At 38.8% G+C, this 24,394-nt stretch overlaps 1 protein-coding gene across 1 annotated transcript in view; it reads right to left on the reverse strand.

Moving 5' to 3' along the window:
• The window catches only part of MACO1 (macoilin 1), a 59,515-nt gene extending 37,004 nt beyond the window's left edge, over nucleotides 1-22,511 (reverse strand). Inside the window, exons 1-5 of the mRNA XM_081085940.1 lie at nucleotides 22,179-22,511; nucleotides 8,579-8,720; nucleotides 6,970-7,096; nucleotides 2,288-2,411; nucleotides 882-1,060 (exon numbers count right to left, since the gene is read on the reverse strand). Coding sequence (XP_080942066.1) covers nucleotides 882-1,060; nucleotides 2,288-2,411; nucleotides 6,970-7,096; nucleotides 8,579-8,720; nucleotides 22,179-22,258 — 652 coding nt within the window. The 5' untranslated portion in view covers nucleotides 22,259-22,511. The remainder of the gene's footprint in view (nucleotides 1-881; nucleotides 1,061-2,287; nucleotides 2,412-6,969; nucleotides 7,097-8,578; nucleotides 8,721-22,178) is intronic.
• Nucleotides 22,512-24,394: the final 1,883 nt, after the last annotated feature.

Genomic DNA, 24,394 nt, shown 5'->3' on the forward strand with positions numbered 1-24,394 from the left:
CAGGCTGCAGGCTCGATCCCCAGTGGGAGTCGTGCAGGAGGCAGTAGATCAATGATTCTCTTTCATCATTAATGTTTCTATCTCTCTCTCCCTCTCCCTTCCTCTCTGAAATCAATTAAAAAAATTTTTTTAAAGAAGTCTGTATCATTTACTAGGTATCTTATAAAAAACTTTCTGTTTCAGGTCTACACATTCCAATTTGTCAAACTCTACTTAAAGAGATATTTTTGCACCACACCAGAGAATAAGATTTGGCATATATCAACTACAAATATGACCCCTAACCCTAACCCTAACCCAAACTTTCAACTATCAAACCAAAGAAAACTGATAATGCTGTAAATTCATCTATTGAATTAATTATATGCTCATTAGAGAGGTCCTTATAGAAAAGGTACCATTTAAGTTCCACATGGCATTATATGAGCCATTTAAAATGGGACTTTTCCATCTTTGCTCTATTCAGAAAAATTGTGACTTATAAAACAATTCTGTTTATTTCTCTATCTGACTTATACTTGATTCTTGGTTTGCTTCAGGTACAAACTCATACATTTATACATACTATTTTGCTACTAAGAATGAATATTTTAAAATATTTATAACAATTAAAATATAAAAAAATAAGCTATAAAAATAAAAAATAAACATATTTAAAGGTACATGGTCTTCAGATCCTAGGTAGGGAACATCACTCACACTCTATATTTCATGATCAAACAAAGCAATGGCCCTAATGAGGAATACCAGAAAACAGGAAATCCTTGATAATCTTCCAAAGTCCTAGCAACTTTTCCAAAAAATATAAATAAATAAAATTGTACTGACAAATAAAATAATGACTAACCTATTGAGCCAATAGCTTTAGGGTAAAGACCTACCTTCCTCAGACTCTTTGTCTTGCTTCTGTAGCATCTGCTGCTCTGGGGGTAGGGCTTGTTGAAGAAGCTGCATGTAAAATTCGTTCTCTTTTTGTACTTCCTTTTGCTTCCTTAACCGCATTTTGTAGCTTACATAACTTTTGAAGCCAAAGCCCAAAGTCACCACAGGGTACCCAATACTAGAGAGAAGACAATCCAGCCAGTAATTGCAAGTTAAAAAAAGAACACATGCATCATGCATATAAGGACACCTTTGACTGAAATTAAGAAATAAACTCTAGATGATGATAGTTGAGCATTCAGCAAACACATAAATAAATGGGATGTCTGCTGTGGAAATCAGAAGCAGTTGGAATGTAGAACAAACCCCCAGGGAACAGTGGGACCATTAGACCATATGAAGCTGCCCATTAGAGTTGGCATTCTTCAAGCTAACTCAAGAAGTTACCACAGTGATTGCTGGATACAGTGGCTAATGTTGTTGATTAACATTCAAGTGCCTTGTGCAATATTAGAATTTGGGCATCTGTATGCTTTTAAGATCTAACAGGGTAGGGATCATAAGTCAATATCATAAGTGTTAAAAAATCAAAAGGACATCATTTGTTTTTTAATACCAGAAAATAGGCTCAAATTCAAGTGACTAATTTAATATTCTTGCTACCTGAGGGAATAAAAGTTGAAATATTTTCATTCAACTCATCAGTCTGTTTCAAAGCCTCTGCAAATACTGTCAAAACTCATATTATACTTCATTAATTTTAAAACTTATCAGTCTCTGGAAAGCAATGGTAAAAAAAAATAGCCTCATATGAGAATTAACCACAAAAATAGTTTCATGGTTAAGGTTAAATGAATAAACTATCTTAATATTAATTTACATTTTAAAAGAAAAAATAATATTCCTTTAAATAGTAATAATATTCCATTAAATATTAATATTTTCTTGCTTTTATAAATTAGATAAGAAAATTATAAATTCATTTATGCTTTATGAAATAGCCATATATTTTATCAAGACTTTTTAGGATCAATACCTTATCATTATGAAAACAGATAACATTTATCAGATACCTATGTACTTGGCATTAAGTTAAACACTTTACATACATCACTTCATTTCATCTTTCCCATATCCCCATGAGACAAGTCCCCAATATACAGGTAGGAGAACTAAGGCTTAGAGACAGTGACATACATGTTCAAGGCAGCAAAGCTGTTAGGGGACAGAGCTGGCATTCAAACACTCATTTGCCTGAATAGAGAGAGCTCATGCTCTTTGCCACCATGTTATGTGGTCTTCTGGGTTCACATAAAATCTCTAAGAAAAAATTTACAATTGAACTTACCATTTACATTAAAAACACTGAACTGAATTATAGATTAAGAATATACATAATACTCACCAGTGAGCAGCAAAAGGACGACAAAGGTCTACATGAAAATTTTTGAGATCTTTAAATCTAATTGCTGCTTCAATATAAACAAAGAGTATCCAGAGAGACACTGTGGGCAAACACACTCCTCTTTCTGTGGAAAAGCAGCAGAGAGACAAGCATCAATGATACATTAACTAACAGAACAGATGGGTTGTTTGAAAGACTGGTTCAACTACAGTTACTTTCATTAAGACTTTCAAACAATTAAAAAGCAATTTAATACAAACTGAAAGCTTTTATATGACAAAAGATGCTATGGAATCATAGGAAGAAATAAAAGACAAACATTCTGGCAGAAAATATTTACAGTATATGTAAACAAAGGAGTTATAGCCCTAACATACAAAAAGCTCCTATAAATCAACAGAAAGGCAATGATTATAAGCCATAAAAGAAAATACATAGATGGCTAAAAAGCATATAAAAAGAGGCTCAATTTCACTACTGATTAGGGACATACAAACTTTAAAAATGAGATTCCTTTTTTTAACTTATCAGATAAGCATAAATTTAAGACATGTAATCGTATAGGGAGGGTATGAGAAAGGGTTCATTCTCATACTTGGCAATGATATAAATTGAGGCAAACATCTTAAAAGGCAATTTGGCAATATAATTAAATTTAAAATACTTAAACCGTTGACCTAGAAATTCCAATTCCAGAAATCTACCCTACAGAAATATAAGAACCTTGAGATAAGTATATAAGAATATGCACTGTATTATTATTTGCAACAGTAAAAAAATAGAATTAATTAAAATGTCCATCAATAGGGAACTGTTAAATTTTGGTTAACTTATATAATAAAATATGATGCAGTTTTCAAAAGAATGAAGATCTGTACTAATATGAAATATGTAAAAAAATAAATTAAGTACAAATGAGCTACAACACAAAGAAATTTTTCTGACACTGAAGTACTATTAAAAAAAATTTTTTTTCTTAACTACAAGCTCATATTCCCTTTGTAATTAAAAACAATTTCCAAGGAAGAAAAAAGCAGCTTGCAACAGAATAAGTTGCAAATAAGAAATAATTTTCACTGGTTTTAGAATCAAAATCTGCAGCGAGGTCCATCTTTGTCAGGATGTGACTAATAATGGGGTATTTTATAAAGAGGGACTACATAGGCATGAGGTCCAACCACTGTGGAAAGAGCTCCTTTTAGACTGTATAAGGCAAGCAAGTTACAAAAGAGAGACTAGGGGAGAAAAATCAGTGACCTAAAGCTTTTTGCTAAGGATCTTTGGGATGAAACAAACAAACAAATAAATCATACAATTTTGGAACTAGAAAGAATATCATTTAGCCCTACTTCCTTATTTTACTGAAGAGTAAAGTGAGGCCCAGAGTTTATACAAATTGGTCCAAGTTTACAGAGGTAATACTAAGTCTGCTTCTAAGGAGAATAAACCTAAGTTCCCTTAGGCCTAGTCCATAAAGAAGGAAAACACTCCCAACCTCTGTGAACGTAGCTAATAGACTCAATCATTCTTATAGATTATACAAAAAAAAGGTATTTTTACAATATAGGAATACAGATAGCAACCTTTAGAAAAATGCATCTTCATATTAGTTTCAAAATAATTTATATTCCCAACTGGCCAGTGTGGCTTGGTTGGCTAGCTGAGCATCGTCCCATGTACCAGGAGGTTCTGGTTCAATTCCTAGTTAGGGAACATGCCCTGATTGTGAGCTCAACACCCAGTAGGGGGCGCGTAGGAGGCAGCCAATTGATGTTTCTCTCTCATCGATGTTTCTATCCCTCTCTCCCTCTCCCTTCCTCCCTCTGAAATCAATAAAAACACATTAAATGTCATATTCCCTACTCCCTATATTAATTTCTAAGGTTATCATAAATATAATAAAAAAATTACATTACAGAAAAAAATAGAAAAATTTGGACAAAATATCTGTATTTCTAAACCTATCAAATAATAAAATAAAATTATGTTGAAAATATTTTTGAACAACAGTCATGTTGTACATACAATTTTGTATCCTATTCCCCCCCCCTTTTAACAGCAAGGGGAAAAGTTTATAATATAATATTCTTTTGTGGCAATATATAATTTCATCAACCATTCCTAATATTCTTAAGAAAGAATTTTACATTTTAACAACTGGGAAAAAATTAATCCCAAGTTACATAAACTGCACTCATGTTTGTTAGGCCCAATAGTAACACAGAGTTGTTTTGTTTGTTTGTTTGTTTGAGCTCCAATCATTCCTAATTAAAACATACTTAGTAGCTTAGCTATTCCGACATACATTTCTGAGCCTAGGGCTAAAGAGAGGCCAGTATCACTTATGACATTAGCTTCATTGCTGCCCTGTGGGTCACCCACCAAACTCGTTCCCAGTAGATTCTATTAATAGTTACATGCGTAGTTTTTTCTTAACTACTGAGACATTATTAAAGTAATTTAGGAAATCATTATAGTTCATCAGAGTCACAGATTATCTGAGCTGGAAGGCTCCCTTAAACATTATCTAGATTACTCCACTTTCATATGACAAAGAATAAACTGAGACCTAGAGACAGTGACTACTGTAAATGGTAACTCACTCAAAACAGGCCCAAGCCAAGGAAATACAAGGAAAAACTGGTGTGTAGGAAAATCTCTTTAATTAGAGGAAAGCACACTCAGAAACCATCATGCTAGCTTATAAAGCAAGTCATATATGAAGGAGTGGTGAAGATGGAGATGGAGAAAACCATGCTCATGATGGATACTTTAAGTAACAGAGCTGAACTGCGTCTTCTACATGAGCCAGCACCACCCTCTTAGCAGCTTTGAGAAGAGGATGAATGTTGCTCCAGAGAGCTTTTATTAGCTGGTGTTCCCTAAGTGGTCAAAATTCTACAGGTTGCAGCTGGTCCTAAGAATCAAGTTTCAGGCAGCTTTGCAGACAAGTTAAATGACCACATCCCTATGCATCTGATGTTCAGTCTTTGACAGTGGAGTGGAACTGTCAAAACATCTCATCTCATCTTAATTGGAAATATCAGTAAGAAGAAGGGAGGTGACTGTGTAACTTCAAGTCAGAACATACCTGAAACAATACATTTTGGTTAAAAGAACTACTAAGGCCTCACTGGTGTGGCTCAGTGGTTGAGTGTCAACCCATGACCTAGGGCAGTGATGGCGAACCTATGACACGCGTGTCAGAGGTGACACGCGAACTCATTTTTTTGGTTGATTTTTCTTTGTTAAATGGCATTTAAATATATAAAATAAGTATCAAAAATATAAATCTTTGTTTTACTATGGTTGCAAATATCAAAAAATTTCCATATGTGACACGGCACCAGAGTTAAGTTAGGGTTTTTCAAAATGCTGACATGCTGAGCTCAAAAGGTTCGCCATCACTGACCTAGGAGGTCATGGTTTGTTCCCTGTTAGGGCACATGCCCAAGTTGTGGGCTCGATTCCCAGTGTGGGGCGTGCAGGAGGCAGCCGATGAATGATTATCTCTCATCACTGATGTTTCTATCCCTCTCCTTCTCCCTTCTTCTCTCTAAAATCTATAAAAACATTAAAAAAAAGATAAGAATTCTTAAAAAAAAAAAAACCCACTAAGAACTAGGGAGATTAGGATGATGAAGTGCTTAAAATAACACACAAGGAAAAGCTGATGAAACCAGAGATGTTTTACCTCCAGAAAAGAAGACTTGAGAGGATATGACAGTGTCTTTAACTCTCTAAAGAAATATTAATGTGGATGGAGGTTACACCTATTCAGTGTGGCTCTAATGCAAGGAGGTCCAATATTTGGCCTTGAGGAGATGACCTGCAGGTCCCCTGAAATTTTAATGAAATTTAAAATTTATATCCTCTAAGTCAGATCAGTAAGTCCAAAAACAGTTAAGACGTACTAGGTCAAAAGTATAAGGAAGAAAATTCTGGCTCAGTATGAGAAAGAATTTTCTATTACAGATGCCCCAAAACAACAGTAGTACTAGTAAGTGCCTTGTCACTATAGGTTTTCAAACAGAGACTAAATACCATGTGTGAGGAATGCTATACCAAATAAGGCTTCAACTAAATGACCTCTGACTTCCTTTCAATGCTGAAACTCCCAGAACATTTTTCCTATTTGGCACATAGCTGTCTTCAAGTCTACCTAAATAGGAATCACTTTGACTTAAAAAAAAAAAAATGATTAGAGCCCTGGCCAATTTGGTTCACTGGATAGAGTGTCATCACCCTCAGACTGAAGAGTCCCAGGTTCCATTCTAGTCAAAGGTTCATGCCTTGGTTGTGGGCTCAATCCCCAGCCCTGGTTGGGGCGCCTGTGGGAGGCAGCCAATCGATGTCTCTCTCTTCCTGTCTCTCCCTCTCCCTTCTTCTCTCTCTGAAAAATCAATGGAAAAATATCCTCAGGTGAGGATTAACAAAACAACAACAACAAAATGATGATGACAGTAGTAACAATCGAGATATCAAGTCATAAAGGCTTAAACTTTTGATTTAATAACGAAAAAATAAAATAAATTTTAAAGGTATATTATAATCTATTAGGAAAAGACAACTTTAAAATGTCTACATTAAACTGAACTCTAAATAATTTATTTAAAGATTAATCACATTTAAGAAGTCTGAATCTAAGATTTTTGTCCATCTAAGAAATCATTAAGACTTACCTGTGTGCCATACGTACTGAACCCATACATATGTGCTAGCAGCAAAAAAAAGCCATTGTATGGGGATGAACAGCAGACATATGATATTTGACGTGAATGCTACACAAACAAAAAACACTGAGAAGGCCTAAAGGGAAAAACAAAACAAAATAAGAAACACCTCTTAGAACCTGTTATTTTCAAACAGAGATTATTAAAAATATGTTGGACAAAATCTCTGAAACTGCCACGCAATAACTACAGAGCAAGTTGTAACAGGAAATTTTAAACATTTAAAATCAACCACATAAAAAGTAGTGTTAATTTAATGTTAAAGAGTAATCCTGTTTATGGCCTCAAATCATGAAGAACTGGACTAAAACAAATTGAGGTTGGTTCAAGTGAGTTCACTTGGACTCCACAGGTAGGTTACTAAAAGAACTAGCATTTTAACACAGAAAAATCTCCTCTCTCCTTACAATACATTCCTAAAGAGCCTCATTCTTAAAGGGTAGGCTGCTGGAGCACATATGAACCAAACTAAATAATAAGAATTATGCTGATGTTAGTGATTTTACTAACACAGCTTTCCTCGGGACACACTTCTACCTATTACCAATGGGACATGAGCTCAAAACCATCTTTTCAAGGCATAGATTTGCTTTGACCAAAGCACCATGCCCAGGTAGAGAGAGTTATAAGTTTAAGATGTGGCTATGGAACACAACAGAGCTATAAGACCTGTGCCCTTGCTCTAAACCAGCAAATCTCAACACATGGTCTGGAGGTCTCTAGGGGTCTTTCACCAAGTCTTCCAGGTCAAAACTGTTTCCATAATAATACTAAGATGTTATCTGTCTTTTCCACACTCATTCACTCAAGGGTATGGTGGCGTTTTCCAGAAGCTACATGATATGTGATATTGCAATCAAATGAGTTCAGAAGCAAATATGAAAATCCAGCTGTCTTCCATTAAGCCAGACATTATATAATTTGCAAAACTGTAGTCGATCTTCCAATTTTTTTTTGTTTTGGAAAATATATTTATTTTTCATTTAAAAATGTAATTTGAAAAAAAATAAAAATGTAATTTGTATTAACAGGTAATAAGTTTGTTATTATTTTTAAGTGAATTAATAAATATTTAAGTTTTTGTTTTAATTTCTAATATAATAAGTATGGATTAATGTAACCCTCATAAATAAAAGCTCTTTGGAGTCCTCAATAATATTTAAGGATGTAAACAGGTTCTGAAACCATAAAGTTTGAGAAGCACTGCTCTAACTGCTCTAATTCTAAGCCAATCACCAACACAGTGACAGGGGCTCCAGAAACATTTTAGAGTAAGACGGGGTAACTACTTTTCCTCCACTACTCTGCCTCCCTCCGGGAGTCCTCCTTCCCTCCCCTTCTTTTCACTGCAATGGTAGAGGAGGAGGGATTATTAATTTGATCAATGGGTTTAACAAAATAGCCTTAGAGTCAGTTCATGGACTCTATTTAGCTCAGTACAGTCCCCTAAGTATTACTAATAAAATCTACTTTAAACAGTTTCATTACCAGTTATTGAAGATTTTCTTGGAAGGGTTATTAAATTCATTATACTTGAAAAACGTATTAATAAACATACCAGTCCCTGGTATCTGAAGGAATCATAGACGCTTCTGATGAAAAGCCAAAACGGCCACAGGTATTCAAATCTGAACTCCAGGACAAAATCTGCCAGGAGGACAAGTGCCCACACTACCAGAAATTTCAGGTATAAAAATGTACTGCAAAATATAAAAATAAACAATTAATTCACAGTCATTTGTGAGGAACTAGAAAGAGAAAAATGCACTGTTTTGCTTAAAAGAGACAAAAAATATCTTCATATACCATGAAAACAACGGAGATGTTGCCGTGGGCCATCTAAAATTTCAAAGCTCTGGTATGCATTCGGAGACCCACAACTATCAAAATAAAATGATGACCAAATTATGCTTAATTCCATTTAAGGTGGGAAAAAATTAAATTTCACCATTATTTTAAAATGTGCTGTCTGCCTTCAAAATACCGCAACTCTCAAAATAACAGCTTTCAAGCTGCTGAAGGCTTCACATTTGCTGTTTTCCTACCGCTCTACACCTGTATGAAGTCTTTGAAATTGTTTATGCACATCCCTACATGCTTGAAGAATTCTGTCTTTCCCCCCATTTCTCCTCTTGCCTCCCTATGTAGTTCTCATCTGCATTAACCAAATTAAAAACAAATGACTTGCCATGGCAACTGAGCTTGGCTTTGATAATTTCCTAGGGATATGGCTGCTCCATTCTTCGTAAGCTGGGTACTTTGAAGTGACCTTTGTTTGGTTCTAGTGGCTCTACAGATTTGCTATCATATTAACAAATGTCACTGAACATGTAAAATGCTGTAATAAAAATAGAACAGGTTTTATTCAATAAATCCTTAAAAAACAAATGACTTCCCAAAAGAGCCAGAAACCAACTGAGGGAGCAGGTGCCAACACTAAGGGCTGTGAGGGCACAAGAAAGCATACATTAAAGAAAAACCCTGAAGTGTCCCGGCCTTGCTCTGTAAACGTGTGCTCCCAGTTCCCTCTGGACTTACGTTAAAGAGAAACATACTCTGATAAGCCAGTCAGAACACATGTCTAACCACTGCAGAGCTCAAAACAAGGTAAGGGCATGGCTTAAAAAAATATATTTTTCATGTCCATTCTGCCAGTTCATTAACTGTATAATAGATAATAGAAGCCTTCAGATTCTACCCATTAATAAACCCCCAATTCTAGGTCCTTAACCCAATTCTAGAGCAGGTTAAATTTAGGTATTTTAAAAAAAAGGTTTTCTAGCCCTGGCTGGGTTGATTGGAGCATCAGTCCATACACCAAAAGGCTGCAGGTTCAGTTCCCAATCAGGGCACATATGTAGATTTCGGGTTCAGTCCCTGGTCGTGACAGGTACAGGAGGCAACCGATGGATGTTTCTCTCTCTCACACACACACACACCTCTCCCCCACCCCCCAACCTCCCTGCGTCCCTCCACTCCCTCCCCCTTCCTCTCTTTCTAAAAATCAATAAAATGTATCTTTGGGTGAGGATTTTTTTAAAAGGCTTTAAAAAATATACTGATTGGAGATAAAATTCACTTTGACTTGGCCTAGAGCAGTGGTTCTCAACCTTCTGGCCCTTTAAATACAGTTCCTCATGTTGTGACCCAACCATAAAATTATTTTCATTGCTACTTCATAACTGTAATGTTGCTACTGTTATGAATCATAATGTAAATATCTGATATGCAGGATGGTCTTAGGCGACCCCTGTGAAAGGGTCGTTCGACCGCCAAAGGGGTCGCGACCCACAGGTTGAGAACCACTGGCCTAAAGCTTTGCATGGTGTTTTGCAATACAAATATTCCAATAATGTCATGATTAAATTAGCTGTTTGAATATATACCAGTAACAACAAAAATCAAGACTTTTAAGAAATAAATTTGAAATAAAGTAAGATACAAAAAAGTATATACCTCTGGAGGAAACAACAAAACCAGGATCCACCATTGAGGACTCTTTCTGTGCCCTCTGAAGCTATACAGGGAAAGATGTCAAGAACAGACACATACGACCCTCAATAATACAGTACCATAATGATATCCATAATTTGCAACTAGGGTCAATTTCTAATACTAATTCTTGGTAGACCTTTTAGGCTTGATAGTAAGTAAGTTTCAACTAAGAGGTTTACTGCAGAATAGAGGAACCCAAGGTAAACCAGAAGAACACAGGCTTGAATTCTAAACCCAGCCTTATAGTTTCATTTCACTAGAGTCATGTTAGCCAGATGAGAACAGGGCCCTCACTCTCACCCATTAAACCCCATCACTGATCCAGGGGAAAGCAAGGCATATTTTATTAGAAGGAACAACTGAATCATGCAAGCATTCAGGAGCACAAATATAGTTTGCGACTAGATTGCCAAGCTACTTGGCTTTAAAACTGAAAAGCTTTTTTTTTTTCTTGTTTCTAGGTTTTAAAGAAGAAATAATAGCCGTTCGTCCATGTTTTGAAGGCATTTAAGAAACAGCATGGAAATTGCCTGGCTGGTGTGTCTCTGTGGTTGAGCATCGACCCATCAAACAAGAGGTCACCGGTTCGATTCCTAGTCAGGGCTCATGCCTGGGTTTGGGCACATGCAGGATGTAGCTGATTGATGTTTCTCTCTCATCAATGTTTCTATCTCTCTTTCTTCCTCTCTCTTAAAAAAAAAAATCAATAAAAACATATTTAAAAAAAAGAAATAGCATGGAAATGTATTTACTTCTCTGATGAATCATTTTTTCCATGGGGCTGCCTTTGGAATGTAGCTGTACCTCACCATGTCTCTAGTCAGACTATTCTCCAGGTGGCAAAGTAGAGTACTACCAACTGTTCCTGCCCCACATGCTCCCAAGTACAGCAGGATCCTAGTCTGACCGGCAACACTCCATGCCACTACAGCATCATCCACAGAATGGCAGCCTATTGAACACTTTTAAAATATTCAATCATTTAAACCTAAGGCAACACAAAAATGATCATCTTTGTTACAGTGACTACTCTTTTTCAACTCAGTAACTTCAAGGGGATCCCCTTTTACATATTTCATTTCTTTTCAAACAAAGACTCGCATACCTTTGATGTTCCTTGACACCCAGTTCTTACTGAGTCAGTTTAGAAGGAAAGTTGATTTTTTACAAACATATGCCATACCCTCAGCTTTTCTCAGTCTCCCCTTTTAGGTGGGCCTGCGTCTAAAAATCAAGAAGCAATCTAATTGACAAAGTTGATTTTACTCTAGAACGAATCTTTAATTCTACGAATTCAGTCTTAGGGGGTTTTAAAAAGTTTATGATAGTTGCCTGATTCGGTATTCTCTTAGTCCTCTTTATTAGTAAATTATGTCTATTGTCCTTCTATAGGTTAATATACAAAAGTTAAAAGACAAGTAACCTAAAACGACTGCTCATTACTGTAGAACCCCTAATTCCTTTCTTTAAATGTACTGAAAGTCATATAATTTTGCCAAATCCAAAAACATGACATTCTAAAGGGTGAGAAAATTAGACAGGATTTTAAGTCATTATAACTTAAATATTTCTTTTAAACCACAAAGAACCAAAATCTGTGGGACACAGTGAAAGCAGTCCTGAGAGGGAAGTTCATAGCTCTACAGACCTACCTCAAAAAACAAGAAAAAATGGTAATAAATTATCTAACCCTCCAACTTAAAAAATTACAAACAGAGCAACAAGAAAAGCCTGGAGTAAGCAGAAAGAAGAAAATAATAAAGATCAGAGCGGAAATAAATAACATAGAGACAAAAAAAACACAATACAGCCGAAACCGGTTTGGCTCAGTGGATAGAGCGTCGGCCTGCGGACTGAAAGATCCCAGGTTCGATTCCGGTCAAGGGCATGTACCTGGGCTGCGGGCACATCCCCAGTGGGAGATGTGCAGGAGGCAGCTGATTGATGTTTCTCTCTCATCTATGTTTCTAACTCTCTATCTCTCTCCCTTCCTCTCTGTGAAAAATCAATAAAATATATTTAAAAAAAAACAACACAATACAAAAGATCAATAAAACCAAGAGCTGGTTCTTTGAAAGGATAAACAAGATTGATGAACCTCTAGCCAGGCTCACCAAGAAACAAAGAGAGAGAACCCAAATAAACAAAATCAGAAATGAAAGAGGTGAAGTAAAAAAATACTATGAACAACTACTCCAACAAACTGGACAACCTAGATGAAATGGACATATTCTTAGAAAAATAAACCACAAAAAAAAATGATTAAATAGAAAATACTTTATACATACAGTTCATAATATAACATGCTAACTTGATGTTACTTTAATTCTCTGATCCAAATAAATTTACTAAGAACCATAAAACATCTTGAAAAAAATTTAAAAGCATAACTATAACAAAAAATATTTCCCATAATAACATATGAAAGAAGGGCAGACCAGTGATGTCTTTTGACAGTCTTATAAACTTCTATTTTGGGTGCCAGAGAAATAAAAGAGAGACATGTGCAATTAATAGGCTTAATGGTGGTGATTCTTTCAAACTGGATGCTAACTATAAGATTCCCCTTTTCCCCATTTTATTTCTATCTTGGCCATTTGAAACTTTTTTTTTAACCTAAATCTATTTAGCAGTACCCTCAATCTATGGATTAATCATCTATGAATAACAAAAAGTAGTATTAATGTTCTTTTTCCAAGTCAAGTGTACCTTCCATTCTAATATCTTTAGTTGCTTGTCACAGATCATTTTTAGAGTCCACATAATCACCACGGGGTGGCCATCAATCCTCAGTGCCTGACCTTTTCCCTCGGCAGACTAATGACCATTTAGTTCACTCGGTCCTCACGACAGAAATGACTCTGTGGAATATTTCACTGGCTGTGCTAGTGGACATTTATCTCAATCCCTAGCTTTCCCGTCCTCTGTAATAGCAACTGTGAAGTGCTTTTAGCTTTCTGTGGTAGCAAGATAACTTCTTACACCAAACGGTTTTGTCTTCTGTTATCAAATATCTCTCCCTATTGGGCATCACCTCTTGAATATTCATCCAGCCTCTTATTCAACTGGTATTCCTGTTTAAGTCTTATAATGTGTAAACATCGTCCTGCTACTCCAAGTGTGGTCCATGAACAGCAGCACCAGCATCACACATGAGCTTTTAAGAAAAGCAGTATTTCAGGGCCTACCCCGGGTCTATTTAATCTACGCCTGTATTTGAACCAGATTCTCTAAGCCATTTGTGCATACATTAAAATTTGAGGCCCTGGCCAGGTAGCTCAGTTTATTAGAATGTCGTCCTGATACGCCAAGGTTGCTGGTTCAATCGCCAGTCAGGGCACATACAAGAAGCACCTAGTGAATGCATAAATAAGTGAAACAACAAATCTCTCTTTCTCTGTCTCTGTCTCTCGCTCTCTCTCTAAGCAATTAATAAAAATTTAAAATAAATAAATAAATAAAATTTTTGAGAAGTACTGGTCTACAGTATAAACTTCTCGTCATGGAACTTCCACTGAAATTCACAATGTCTGAAAAAGAAGACAGTGATCTGCTCAGATAATCAGACTTATCTCCAAACTGGTAGTTGTACTTTCCTTAACTGGGAACATTCAGATTGTTCAGGGTTAAATCTTCCATTTTTCTACATTTCTTTCTAAGTCACAAAGAAAATCCCTACCTAAGTACAATTTAAATTACGAGGTACACTTTCATTACTCCTCATCCTTCAGCACACACAGAAGCATCGCTTCAACAAAGCCCTCCCTGACCCCGAAGCAAAAATAGTTACCCGATTATATGCTCACATCACATGCTGTGCCATAAGAATAGTTAATCAGAGTTATAATTAAATAATATTCTGTGTAATTAACAGTTTAAATGTAAAGTCCACAAGAGCAGAGGAGCTGCCCATTTTGTTCCCTGCTTTATCCTCAGTGCCCAGCACAGGTACCATGCACACTGCAGCAGCTTAACAAACACTTGTTGAACAACTGATCTGCAACGCATAGAGTGTTTAGAACTGCCAGGAGGGCTTTTATCAAAGTACACTTACAATGAAGGTAGAGGGAGAGATGATGCATAGGTGACTGGGAAGGGTGCCTAATAAAGCAACATGAACAAAGATAACAAATACAGATTCTGCCTGAAGGATTACCAAGCACCTGCTACCAATCTATTCTGATTATTCTTCTTTAGGAAGAAATGAATCTAATCAGCCTTGTTCTGGATGCCGAACTAACACTCCAGTTGGCCTACCTGCCACTGGTTCTGACTAAGTAGGGGTTCTCAAAGTGTCTTCTATTAATCCTGACATTAAAGAAATCTGCAAAAATATAAAACATTACTCTTCTCATGGATTTGTTGTTATTTTTATATAAACTAATAATTGTTTTACATTGTTGTCTTAATTTCTAATACAGTAAAATGGTGGACTGCAGAAAGTTGTGGCCGAGTCTCCAGATGAATTGGACTAAAACTAGTGCTGCATTCTGCAACCACATCCTTGTGTAAAATCCAGAAAAGAGAAGCAGCCTGAGAAGACCCAAGCTATTCCATATTTCTCTTTTCTATTTTAAGCCTCCGGCAGACTGCAAAGAGAACCTTTCTAGAGTCAATTACACATTTACACATACATACACACAAACTCATACATATACATACAATATATATGACAACAAATCTATCAGTGTGAAGTATGTCCAATTTAAAAGGAAAAATAAACCTAGAATGGGTCACTATAAAAGGTTTTAACAATTGTGTGGTATAGTACTTTTATAAAAGATTATGTAGACTACAGAGATATCAAGGACAGGTATTATAACCTAATGCAACTGGACAATTTCTGCTTCAAAAATACTTTCAACAGTGTGAACTCCATGGGGTTTGGGATGGGATGGAGAGAGGTTAAGAAATACATCAAGAGAAATAAAACAACCCACAGGCTCTAAAAAACTATGTTAATTTTGTATAAGTATCAGAAATTTCATAAATAAAGTGTTATGAGTCACATCTTCAATACCCAACCACACCTTCACTTATATTACACTTGTAACTTTTCCAAATGCTTTCATATTATCTCATTTTATCCTGACAACTGTGAAATAGGAAGGGTAGTTACTACCATTTATAGGAAAGAAGCCTGAGAAACAGGGAACTCACAGGCTGGAGGGCACTACTGAAAGAGCACAGAAATGGGAGTTTGAAGACCACAGAGAACAGAGTGAATTCTACATAAAATGCTATATTGCTGCTAAAAATAAATAAATTTGTAGGTAAAGAAATGGGCAAGAGACTAAATGAGGAGAAATGCCAAGAAATTTTCTGTGAAATAGAACCCTATTTCTGTTAAGAGAAAAATACGTTTGCTTTATAGAAAAAAAGGAACTATCTTATAAATTAGATAACAGTGGACATCCCAGAGCAGGAGTACTGAGGTCCTTTACATTAGCTCAGGGGTTCTCAACCTTCTGGCCCTTTAAATACAGTTCCTCATGCTGTGGCCCAACCATAAAATTATTTTCGTTGCTACTTCATAACTGTCATGTTGCTACTGTTATGAATCGTAATGTAAATATCTGATACGCAGGATGGTCTCAGGCGACCCCTGTGAAAGGGTCGTTCGACCGCCAAGGGGGTCAATTTATATTGATTTCAGAGAAGAAGGGAAGGGGAGAGAGAGATAAAAACATCTGGACCCACAGGTTGAGAACCCCTGCATTAGACATATACACTGTCATACTGTCTAATTTCTAAAAAATTTTGTTGTTATTGCTTTTAGAGACAGAGGAAGAGGAAGGAAGAGGAAGAGAGGGAGTGGGAGAGAGGGAGAGAGAGGGAGAGATAGAGAGAGAAAGAGATTTGCTAGTCCACTTATGTATGCATTCATTGGTTGCTTCCTGATTGGAAATCAAACCCACAACCTTGGCATATGAGAGGACGCTCTAACCAACTGAGCTACCTGGCCAGGGCTGCTTTAATTTTTTTGTAACAAACGTGTGTTACTTTTATTTTTTTAACTTCATTTTGAAATAATTTTAGACTTAGAGAAAAGTTGCATAAATAGTACAAAGAATTCCCATATATCTTTCACCCAGATTTCACAAAAGACAAAAACATTTTATCAAGTTTCTGTTATTATTCTCTCCCTATATATGTACACATATTATTTTTTCCTAAACCATTTAAAAATAATTACAGACATAATGCCCTTTTACTCCTAGATTTCTTGAAAACAGGGATAGTCTCATATAACCACAGCATAATTATCAATATAAGGAAATTAACATTACTATAGTATTACTGTGTGATCTATAGACTTTATTCAAATTTTAGTAATTATCTCACTTATGTCTTTTATAGTGATAGATAGGTAGATAGGAAGGTAGACAAATATAGACAGATCCTAGTACAGGATCACATTTTGCATTGTTGTCATATCTATATTGATTCTTATTTTATTTATTTTTAGAAAGGAAGGGAGGGAGAGGGGAGAGAGAGAGAGAGAGGAAAGAGAAACATTGATGGGCTGCCTCCTGCATGTGCCCTGACTGGGGATTGGAAATGTGCCCTGGAAATGTACCCTGATCGAACCTGCCATCTTTTGGTGTACCAAAGGATGCTCCAACCAAATGAGCCATGCCAGCCAGGGCTATATTGATTTTTTTTTTAATAGAGGATAAATCTGGTGGGTAAAAAGGGACTGGCTGACACTTTTTTTTATTTGTTTGTTTGTTTGTTTTAAAATATATTTATATTGATTTCAGAGAGGAAGGGAGGGGGAGAGAGAGATAGAAACATCAATGGAGTTCTAGAAAGGCCATAAGGACTCAATATGAAGAAAAAAAGAATATCACTGATAAAACAGGAAGCTTTTAAGCAAATCTGAAATCGATCATGTTCCCTCTTTTCCAGCTTCAAATGGTAGCAGCAATGTAAAGGGAATTTTCAAAACATCTAATGAAACTAAACTGCCAAGAGTGCTCAGAAAAGAAGTATCATAAATGAAAGCTGGAGGAAAGTACTTTTTCTTTTTATAACATAGTACACTACCAGCAAAAATTAAGGACAAAATTCCAGTGTGGCAGATTTTTTAAAATGTGTGTTATAGAAACTACAAATAAAAAGGTTTAGCTAAACACCTGGCTGGAAAGGTTAGTAAAAATATTTCAATTTCTCGATTGTAGCTATCCCATTGTACCAACACCCCTCTAAAACAATACCAAATTTGTCACTTTTATGTCAGGTCCAGCACTGTTGACGTTAAGCCTGCCAAGTTACCAAAATGCTTTTAGCCTATGAGATTGCAACATTGGTATCTGGGGTTTCAGTTGCAGAACACATGTAAAACCAAGCCAGCCAAGGGTCACACCAGCCTCCAGTGGCTTTAATAAACATAGCCCAGAGGAGTCTGAAACTAGGCTGAGGCAAGGCAACGTCATTAAGGAGGCAGGAAAAGCAGTAAAGTGAAATCTCTAGAGACCAGATCATTCAGCCAAGGGTCTGAAAAAGGACATTAGGAAGCTGAGAAGGATGCAAATTGACCAATTAAAAAGTTAAAGGCCAGAAAACTCTTCTCTGAAACAAAGATGGGAAAAGGTATATATGCCAGTGAAGTCCTCAGTCCTAGTTTTACGACACTAAGCTATAAAAATGTGAGAGTTAGGTACGGTATTGCACTGCCGAAGCTTCAGGAAACATGCTACACGCAGAACCAACCCAGTATGATGGCAGGAAATATTCATAAATTCACAAATGAAGAGGTGCTTTCTTCAATCATCAGTAACAAAGCCGTAAATAGTTTCCTGAAGCTTACACATGACTTACTTAAAATTCTTATTATACTTACTTAGGTAAGGAACCATTTTAACTGTAGAGACTTTAAACAAATGTTTCTGCCTCTGTCTTCTATTTACCACACCTTATCTCCACATCTTCCTATTATAAAGTCAGTAATTTCATGTAGACAGGAGTGAGGAGTATGGCAAGGTGAAAGGTGGGTGGCTCACACAGAACCCCCTTAAGGCTTTTAAAATCTGCATAGCACGCCAACCCCACTTCGCCTGGAGAAGCACTTCACATAATTAGCTAGGACTGTTGGGAGTGTCTGTCTGGTGCATGTGTGAAGGCAAGCTCAGGGAGAGAACCACTGCCATAAAACTGAGGACCTCTGCAATGTCATCGTGCAGTAGAATTATTCATCTACTTTCCTTTATTAATAACTTGTGTTCATAACTTCCATCGTACTTTCACATCTATCTCTTTGAGTTAGAAAATATTCCCTCACTTAAGTATCTATTTCCTCATAAAAGAGCACAGGGCAAAATAAAGCTGTTAATGTATCAGGTGAACCACTAAAACAGCAAACTAAAATTTAAGTCAACACAAATATTTTTATTTGAACAGAACTCAAAGTTCTTTAGAACCTCAAAACCACTGCAAAATTTAAGAGGAATTACTATGACCTACTGGACGGTAAACTCCTTCAAGACAAAGAACTGTCTGTCTTATCCTGTGACCTTCCATAATTCCTTGAACAATGCAGGTTCTTAAATCAGTGGGTTGGATTAGCTTATATTCATTTATCAATTCACTCACTCCATATTTATTGAGCACTGAATTCTTACTCTGTGTCAGGCTCTGTGTTGGCTCGGATTTTTTTTTTTTTATAATGACACTGAATTTTAGCTCTTAATTATATAAAAGAAAATGATCACCATTCCTGTTTCCTTTCTCTCATTCTTGAGTAACTTGACTAGAATAACATATTTCTAAACATTTCAATTCTCAAATAATGAGCATATCTAAATATAGCTAACATTAATATCATGTCTAAAATCCATTTCCCTTCTATCTTGCCCCTGAAACAAAATTCGATCACAGCCATTATACTGACAACAATGCTATCATTTGATAATCACCTGTCACAGTTGTTGGATTGGAGCCCATGATTAAAAACGGATCAGCAACAGGATTTTTTTCAAGACCAAGCAGCAACTGACCCTTGTTTTGACTACTCGACTGTTGTTTATAGTTGTACCAAATTTTATAGTCTTTCCTGCCTCTTTCAAGAATAAGCCCAACATGTGATAACATGGCAAGTAATATTTCTGTGGCATGCTAGAACTTATAGTTTCACAAACTGTACATATCTCCTTTAGTCCTCAAAACTCATGTGATAGATGAGAACTGGAGATCAAAGCTATGGATGCCCTGCCTGTTCAAAGTGGGATTCTGAGAATGGACCGAGGTCTCCTAATGCCAGCAGTCCAATACTCTCCTTAGCACAGCTGCCTCTTTGCTACACCAAAGCTCAAAAAGTTGTGCAGACAGAACATAAAAAAATATAAATCCATGAAAGGTTATGCTATGAAACAGTGGACAATAGTTGTCAAAACTGTCAACAGAGCCTCAAAGAAAAAAATAAAAAGAAAGCTCTCTGTTTAATAAGACCAAAATTGGCTAGATGTTGAGAAACAAAATGGGCAATAAATGGTGTGAAAAACAATTTAGGATAGACTTAAATTTGATGATCAACAGAAATTTGATATTCACAAATCCTCAAGCATCACAATTTATAACTAGCTCACTCAATCTGTTTGCTTCAGAAATGATTATAAATTTTCTAAATCTTTTCTTAAAAACAGAATTGGGGGGGGGGAACCACCTATGATCTAGTCTTCAGTCCAATACCCCAAGAAACAGATAATGAAACACTCATTTGATATATGATGTAAAAATATATTTAGGTCTTTTATTGACAATTGACTTAATGCCACACAGAGGAAATCAAACAGATTTGAAAGCTGAAGAGTTGGTTTCTTAAAATTTTACATATGAAATTCTAAATCACTTGCATTAGGTATTTACTATTAATCTTTAATGTAAGAATTGAAATTACAGAAGATCATCAGTAAAATAATTTTCATTAGACAATGAATTCACCTCTTCACATTGATTCACATTGACTGAGTGGTCATAATGGGACAGGTACTAAACGGGGTATATCTGTTCAAATACAAAGAGAAGTTGAAATACAACAGCAGACATGTAAACAATACGGGATTCCCAATCTTCTCTCTATAAATGGAGGTACATCGTTACTGTAAATAGCCATTACAATGCTACAGTTGTCCTTTGTCTACCAACTCTGCTTTATATACTTTTTCTATTCTTGAGTCAGTATTAATATTTAGCTGTTCAAATCTTTTTCAATAATCAGGGAAAAAAGCCATTTTGTTACTCAAGAATCAATAGTGTGTGTAACTTGAAGAGCACTTTCCCCCATCCATTAAATCTATAGGGGAAAAAAAAAAGTTTTTTCCTTTTACAATCCTAATTAAAACGGTCAGGTTTGATTAATTCGGCATGGATTTTGGTCTGTTTTACTCAATGCTGTCTTCTTCCTGGCTAGAAGAGGCCTAGCATATGGTGTAGAAATTTGTTAAATGAATGAATTATTCCTATGATCTATGGCTCTTACATAGGAAGATATTCAAGGACTGTTTACTTTGACTCCTTAATGCTTTGAAACATGAAAATAAGAAAACCCCCAATGTTGACAGCAGTCAGTTGCTTGCGAAAAGAAATCATTCCATTTGTGTAAACAGCAGCATGTGCAAGGTGTACAGTTATGCTCAGGCAGCTGGGTGTCATCAGCTACCGCACATATTTCTAGAAGTCCCACCGCTCAGAGAAATATGCTAACCTGTAAAACACCATGAGGACTCAGTCTAACCTATCTCCACATGCTGAGAACTCTCCTTTGTAAACTAATTACTTCTCCACTGAAATCATTTCTTTATCAAGGCAAGTACCATGTAGAATTAACATCCTGAGACACAGAAAACAGCAGTGATTGTCACTAAGTCGCCCATGAACCTGGTCTCCCCCTCACCCCCTAGCCCCAGGACTGAATTCAATTTCTCTTTAAAAGCACACTGTCTTTATCTTGGAGGGGGGGGGAAATTTGCTAATTTGGAGAAAATCCATTTGAAAAGGTTCGAAAATCACCATCCACTTGTAATTGTCAAAATAATGTTTGTTGACAAAACGATCATCAGCTCCTTTTCTGAGTCTGGAGTGGGGCCATAGGGCATGATTTGGGGGTATCGGCTTCAGGCCTCCGTGCCAAGGTGGAGTTCCCATCAGAGAAGTAGAAAGCGAAAGATGGGGCGATGTGGTCACCTGCCCGGACTGCCCGGGGCCGCGGGGACACTGCCTGCTCCCAACTTTGTCAGCCTTGCCCCCCGTGCGTAGGGTCCTCGAGCCTCCGGGCTCAGGCCCGCGACTCCCAAGCCGGAGGGGGGCTGGGCCAGCGGAGGCCGGTCGGCCCCCGGGGTGTGCGACGCAGGCTGGGGGGCGCGGGCCGGGAGGGGGCTCGCCGCCCCTCCCCCCCGGGGCCCGGCGCTTCCAACGGCGGCGCGGCGGCTCCCCCAGCCCGCGCCCGCCGCTCCCTCCCAGCCCAGCCGGCGGCCCTCGGCCCCGCCCCGCGCCCCCGGGGCGGACCCCGGCGGGCGGGCTGGGCCCCCAGTGCAGCGCTCCACTGGAGAGCCCCCTGCGCGGGCGTGCGGCCTAGTCGGGGTTACATAACGGGGCTGGGACCCTCTGGAGCGGCCGGGGGCCTCGGGGTCCAGGCCGTCGGGGGCGGGGACGCGGCCGCTCACCTGCCGTAGATGCCCTCGGTGATCCGGTTCCGCTTTAGGGGGCGGCGGAGCTTACTGCAGTCGGCGTTCCGCCGCTTCATCCTCCCGCTGGGGGGCCGGGTGCTGCCGCCACCGCCGCCGTCTCTCACCTCCGCCGCCGCCGGCCCGCCCCTCGTCGGGCCTGGACTCTACCCCTGGGGCCGGTCACGCAGACACGGAGCCAGCACCCGGGGGAGGGGGTAGGATAGGGAGGGGGGTTTAGAGCCTCCTCCGCCTTCGGAAACAAAGAAATGACAATTCCGGGGCCCGCCCGCCCCAACACCAGCCAGCCACCTGCCCCGCCTCCTCGGCTCCGACGGACGGCCCTTGGGGCCAATCGAAGGCGCCTCTACGTCGCTGCTGGCCAATCCCAGGGCCTACTGAGGCTAAACGAACTCGAGAACCCGCCTCTTTGAAGGACAGAAAAATGCGCCAATCATTATGGTGTCTGGGCCAGTGCCTGGGCCTATCAGAAAATATTTAAATAGAGGCTTATAAATAGGCCCTATAAATATAACATCCTATATTATGCCTGGTACCCTTCATTATTACTGGAGTGCGTTTCTCTGTATAATCCATACTAGAGCATACCGTGCTATATTCATGGTAGGCTATCACAGGCAGCAGTGAGGCCTGGGTTTGGGGCATGTGCTGGTTCTGCGCTGACATGTGCTCCGTCAGTCGCGTCATTATGTAAGGGGCTCGCAGCATCTCTCCCGGCCAGGAGCCTCCAGGGGCAGCGCCGAGGACCTTTCCTGCGGTTCCTGGACCGCTGGGCCAGGCCGGCCGCGTCACTGCGCGATGGGGGTATAAATGACAAAGCAAACCCCACACACAGACACGCGCACACGCACATACCCTGCCAGCTTCCCGCGAGGTGATGACAGCGCGGCGGCCAATCGGAGGAAGCGCGGGGGGCGGGGCCACTCCGGTCCTGCCCCCTGGCGTTACGTCACGGGGGCGGGACCGTGGGTGCGCGCGACGTCGCGCGAGGCTGTTGGTGTGGAGCGTGGGGCGGTGCAGCCGGGTTCCACGTCCGCAGGGCGGGCTGGGCGGCGGGCAGCGGGAGCACCGCCCCTGCTGGACAGAGCCGGCGTCGGCGTAGGAGAAGTGTCTGCCCCGGCCAGGAACCAGGACTGACGAGGCGGGAGATGGCTCGGGGGCGGGCCTGGCCAGGCTCCCGAAGGTGGAGACGTCGGGCTCGCAACTCTTCTCACCTAAGGCTCCTCGTGCGCGATTTTGTGCCAGGCACGGTGCTGGGTGCCTTGCATCTACTATTCATTTATTCATTATGAGGCAGGATAGTAAAAAAGCCAGGAAAATTCCTTGGCAATGGAATAGGGCAACTGAGACAGACGGTTAAATGGCCAAGCAGTTTACAGCCATCTAGTAAGTCCTATCTTCCCTAAACCAGGGACACTGAAGAGTAAATGGTGCCCTGCTGGGGTGGCTCAGTGGTTGAGTGTTGACCCATGAGCGTTGACCTATGGAGGTCTTGGTTCGATTCCTGGTCAGGGCACATGCCCCTGTTGTGGGCTCGATCCCTGGGGCGTGCAGGAGGTAGCAACCAATGATTCTCTCTCTCATCCTTGATACTTCTGTTTCCCTCTCTTTCCCTCTCCCTTCTTCTCTGAACTCAATAAAAAAAAAAATCTTTAAAAAGAGTAAATGGTTTACACTTCTCTTCCCCAACCAAAGGATAAATAGCATAAATCACTCTACTTAGGGAGGTAGACAGCAGAAATCCAGATATTGCCATTTGTGCCAACCACACCCAAGGACAGATGAAGTTAAGGAAATAAATCTTTTGGCGCATCAGTATAAACCTGATGAATATTGTGAATACACAACGCAATTTACAGATGATGTATTATAGAATTGTACACTTGAAACAATCTTTTTAAAATATATTTTTATTGATATCAGAGTGAGGGAGAGGGAGGGAGACAGAAACATCAATGATGAGAGAGAATCATTGATCAGCTGCCTCCTGCACGCCCCCCATTGGGGACCGAGCCCACCACCCAGGCATGTGCCCTTGGCTGGAATTGAATCCAGGACCCTGTAGTCCACAGGCCAATGCTCTATCCACTGAGCCAAACCAGCCAGGGCGAAACATAATCTTATTAACCAAAGCCACCCAATTAATTTAATACAATTTTTAAAGTAAAAAAAAAATAATAGTAATTCTGTTGAGA

The sequence above is a fragment of the Myotis nattereri genome (assembly GCF_964212035.1).
Source record: "Myotis nattereri genome assembly, chromosome: 3".
NCBI classification, from domain to species: domain Eukaryota; kingdom Metazoa; phylum Chordata; class Mammalia; order Chiroptera; family Vespertilionidae; genus Myotis; species Myotis nattereri.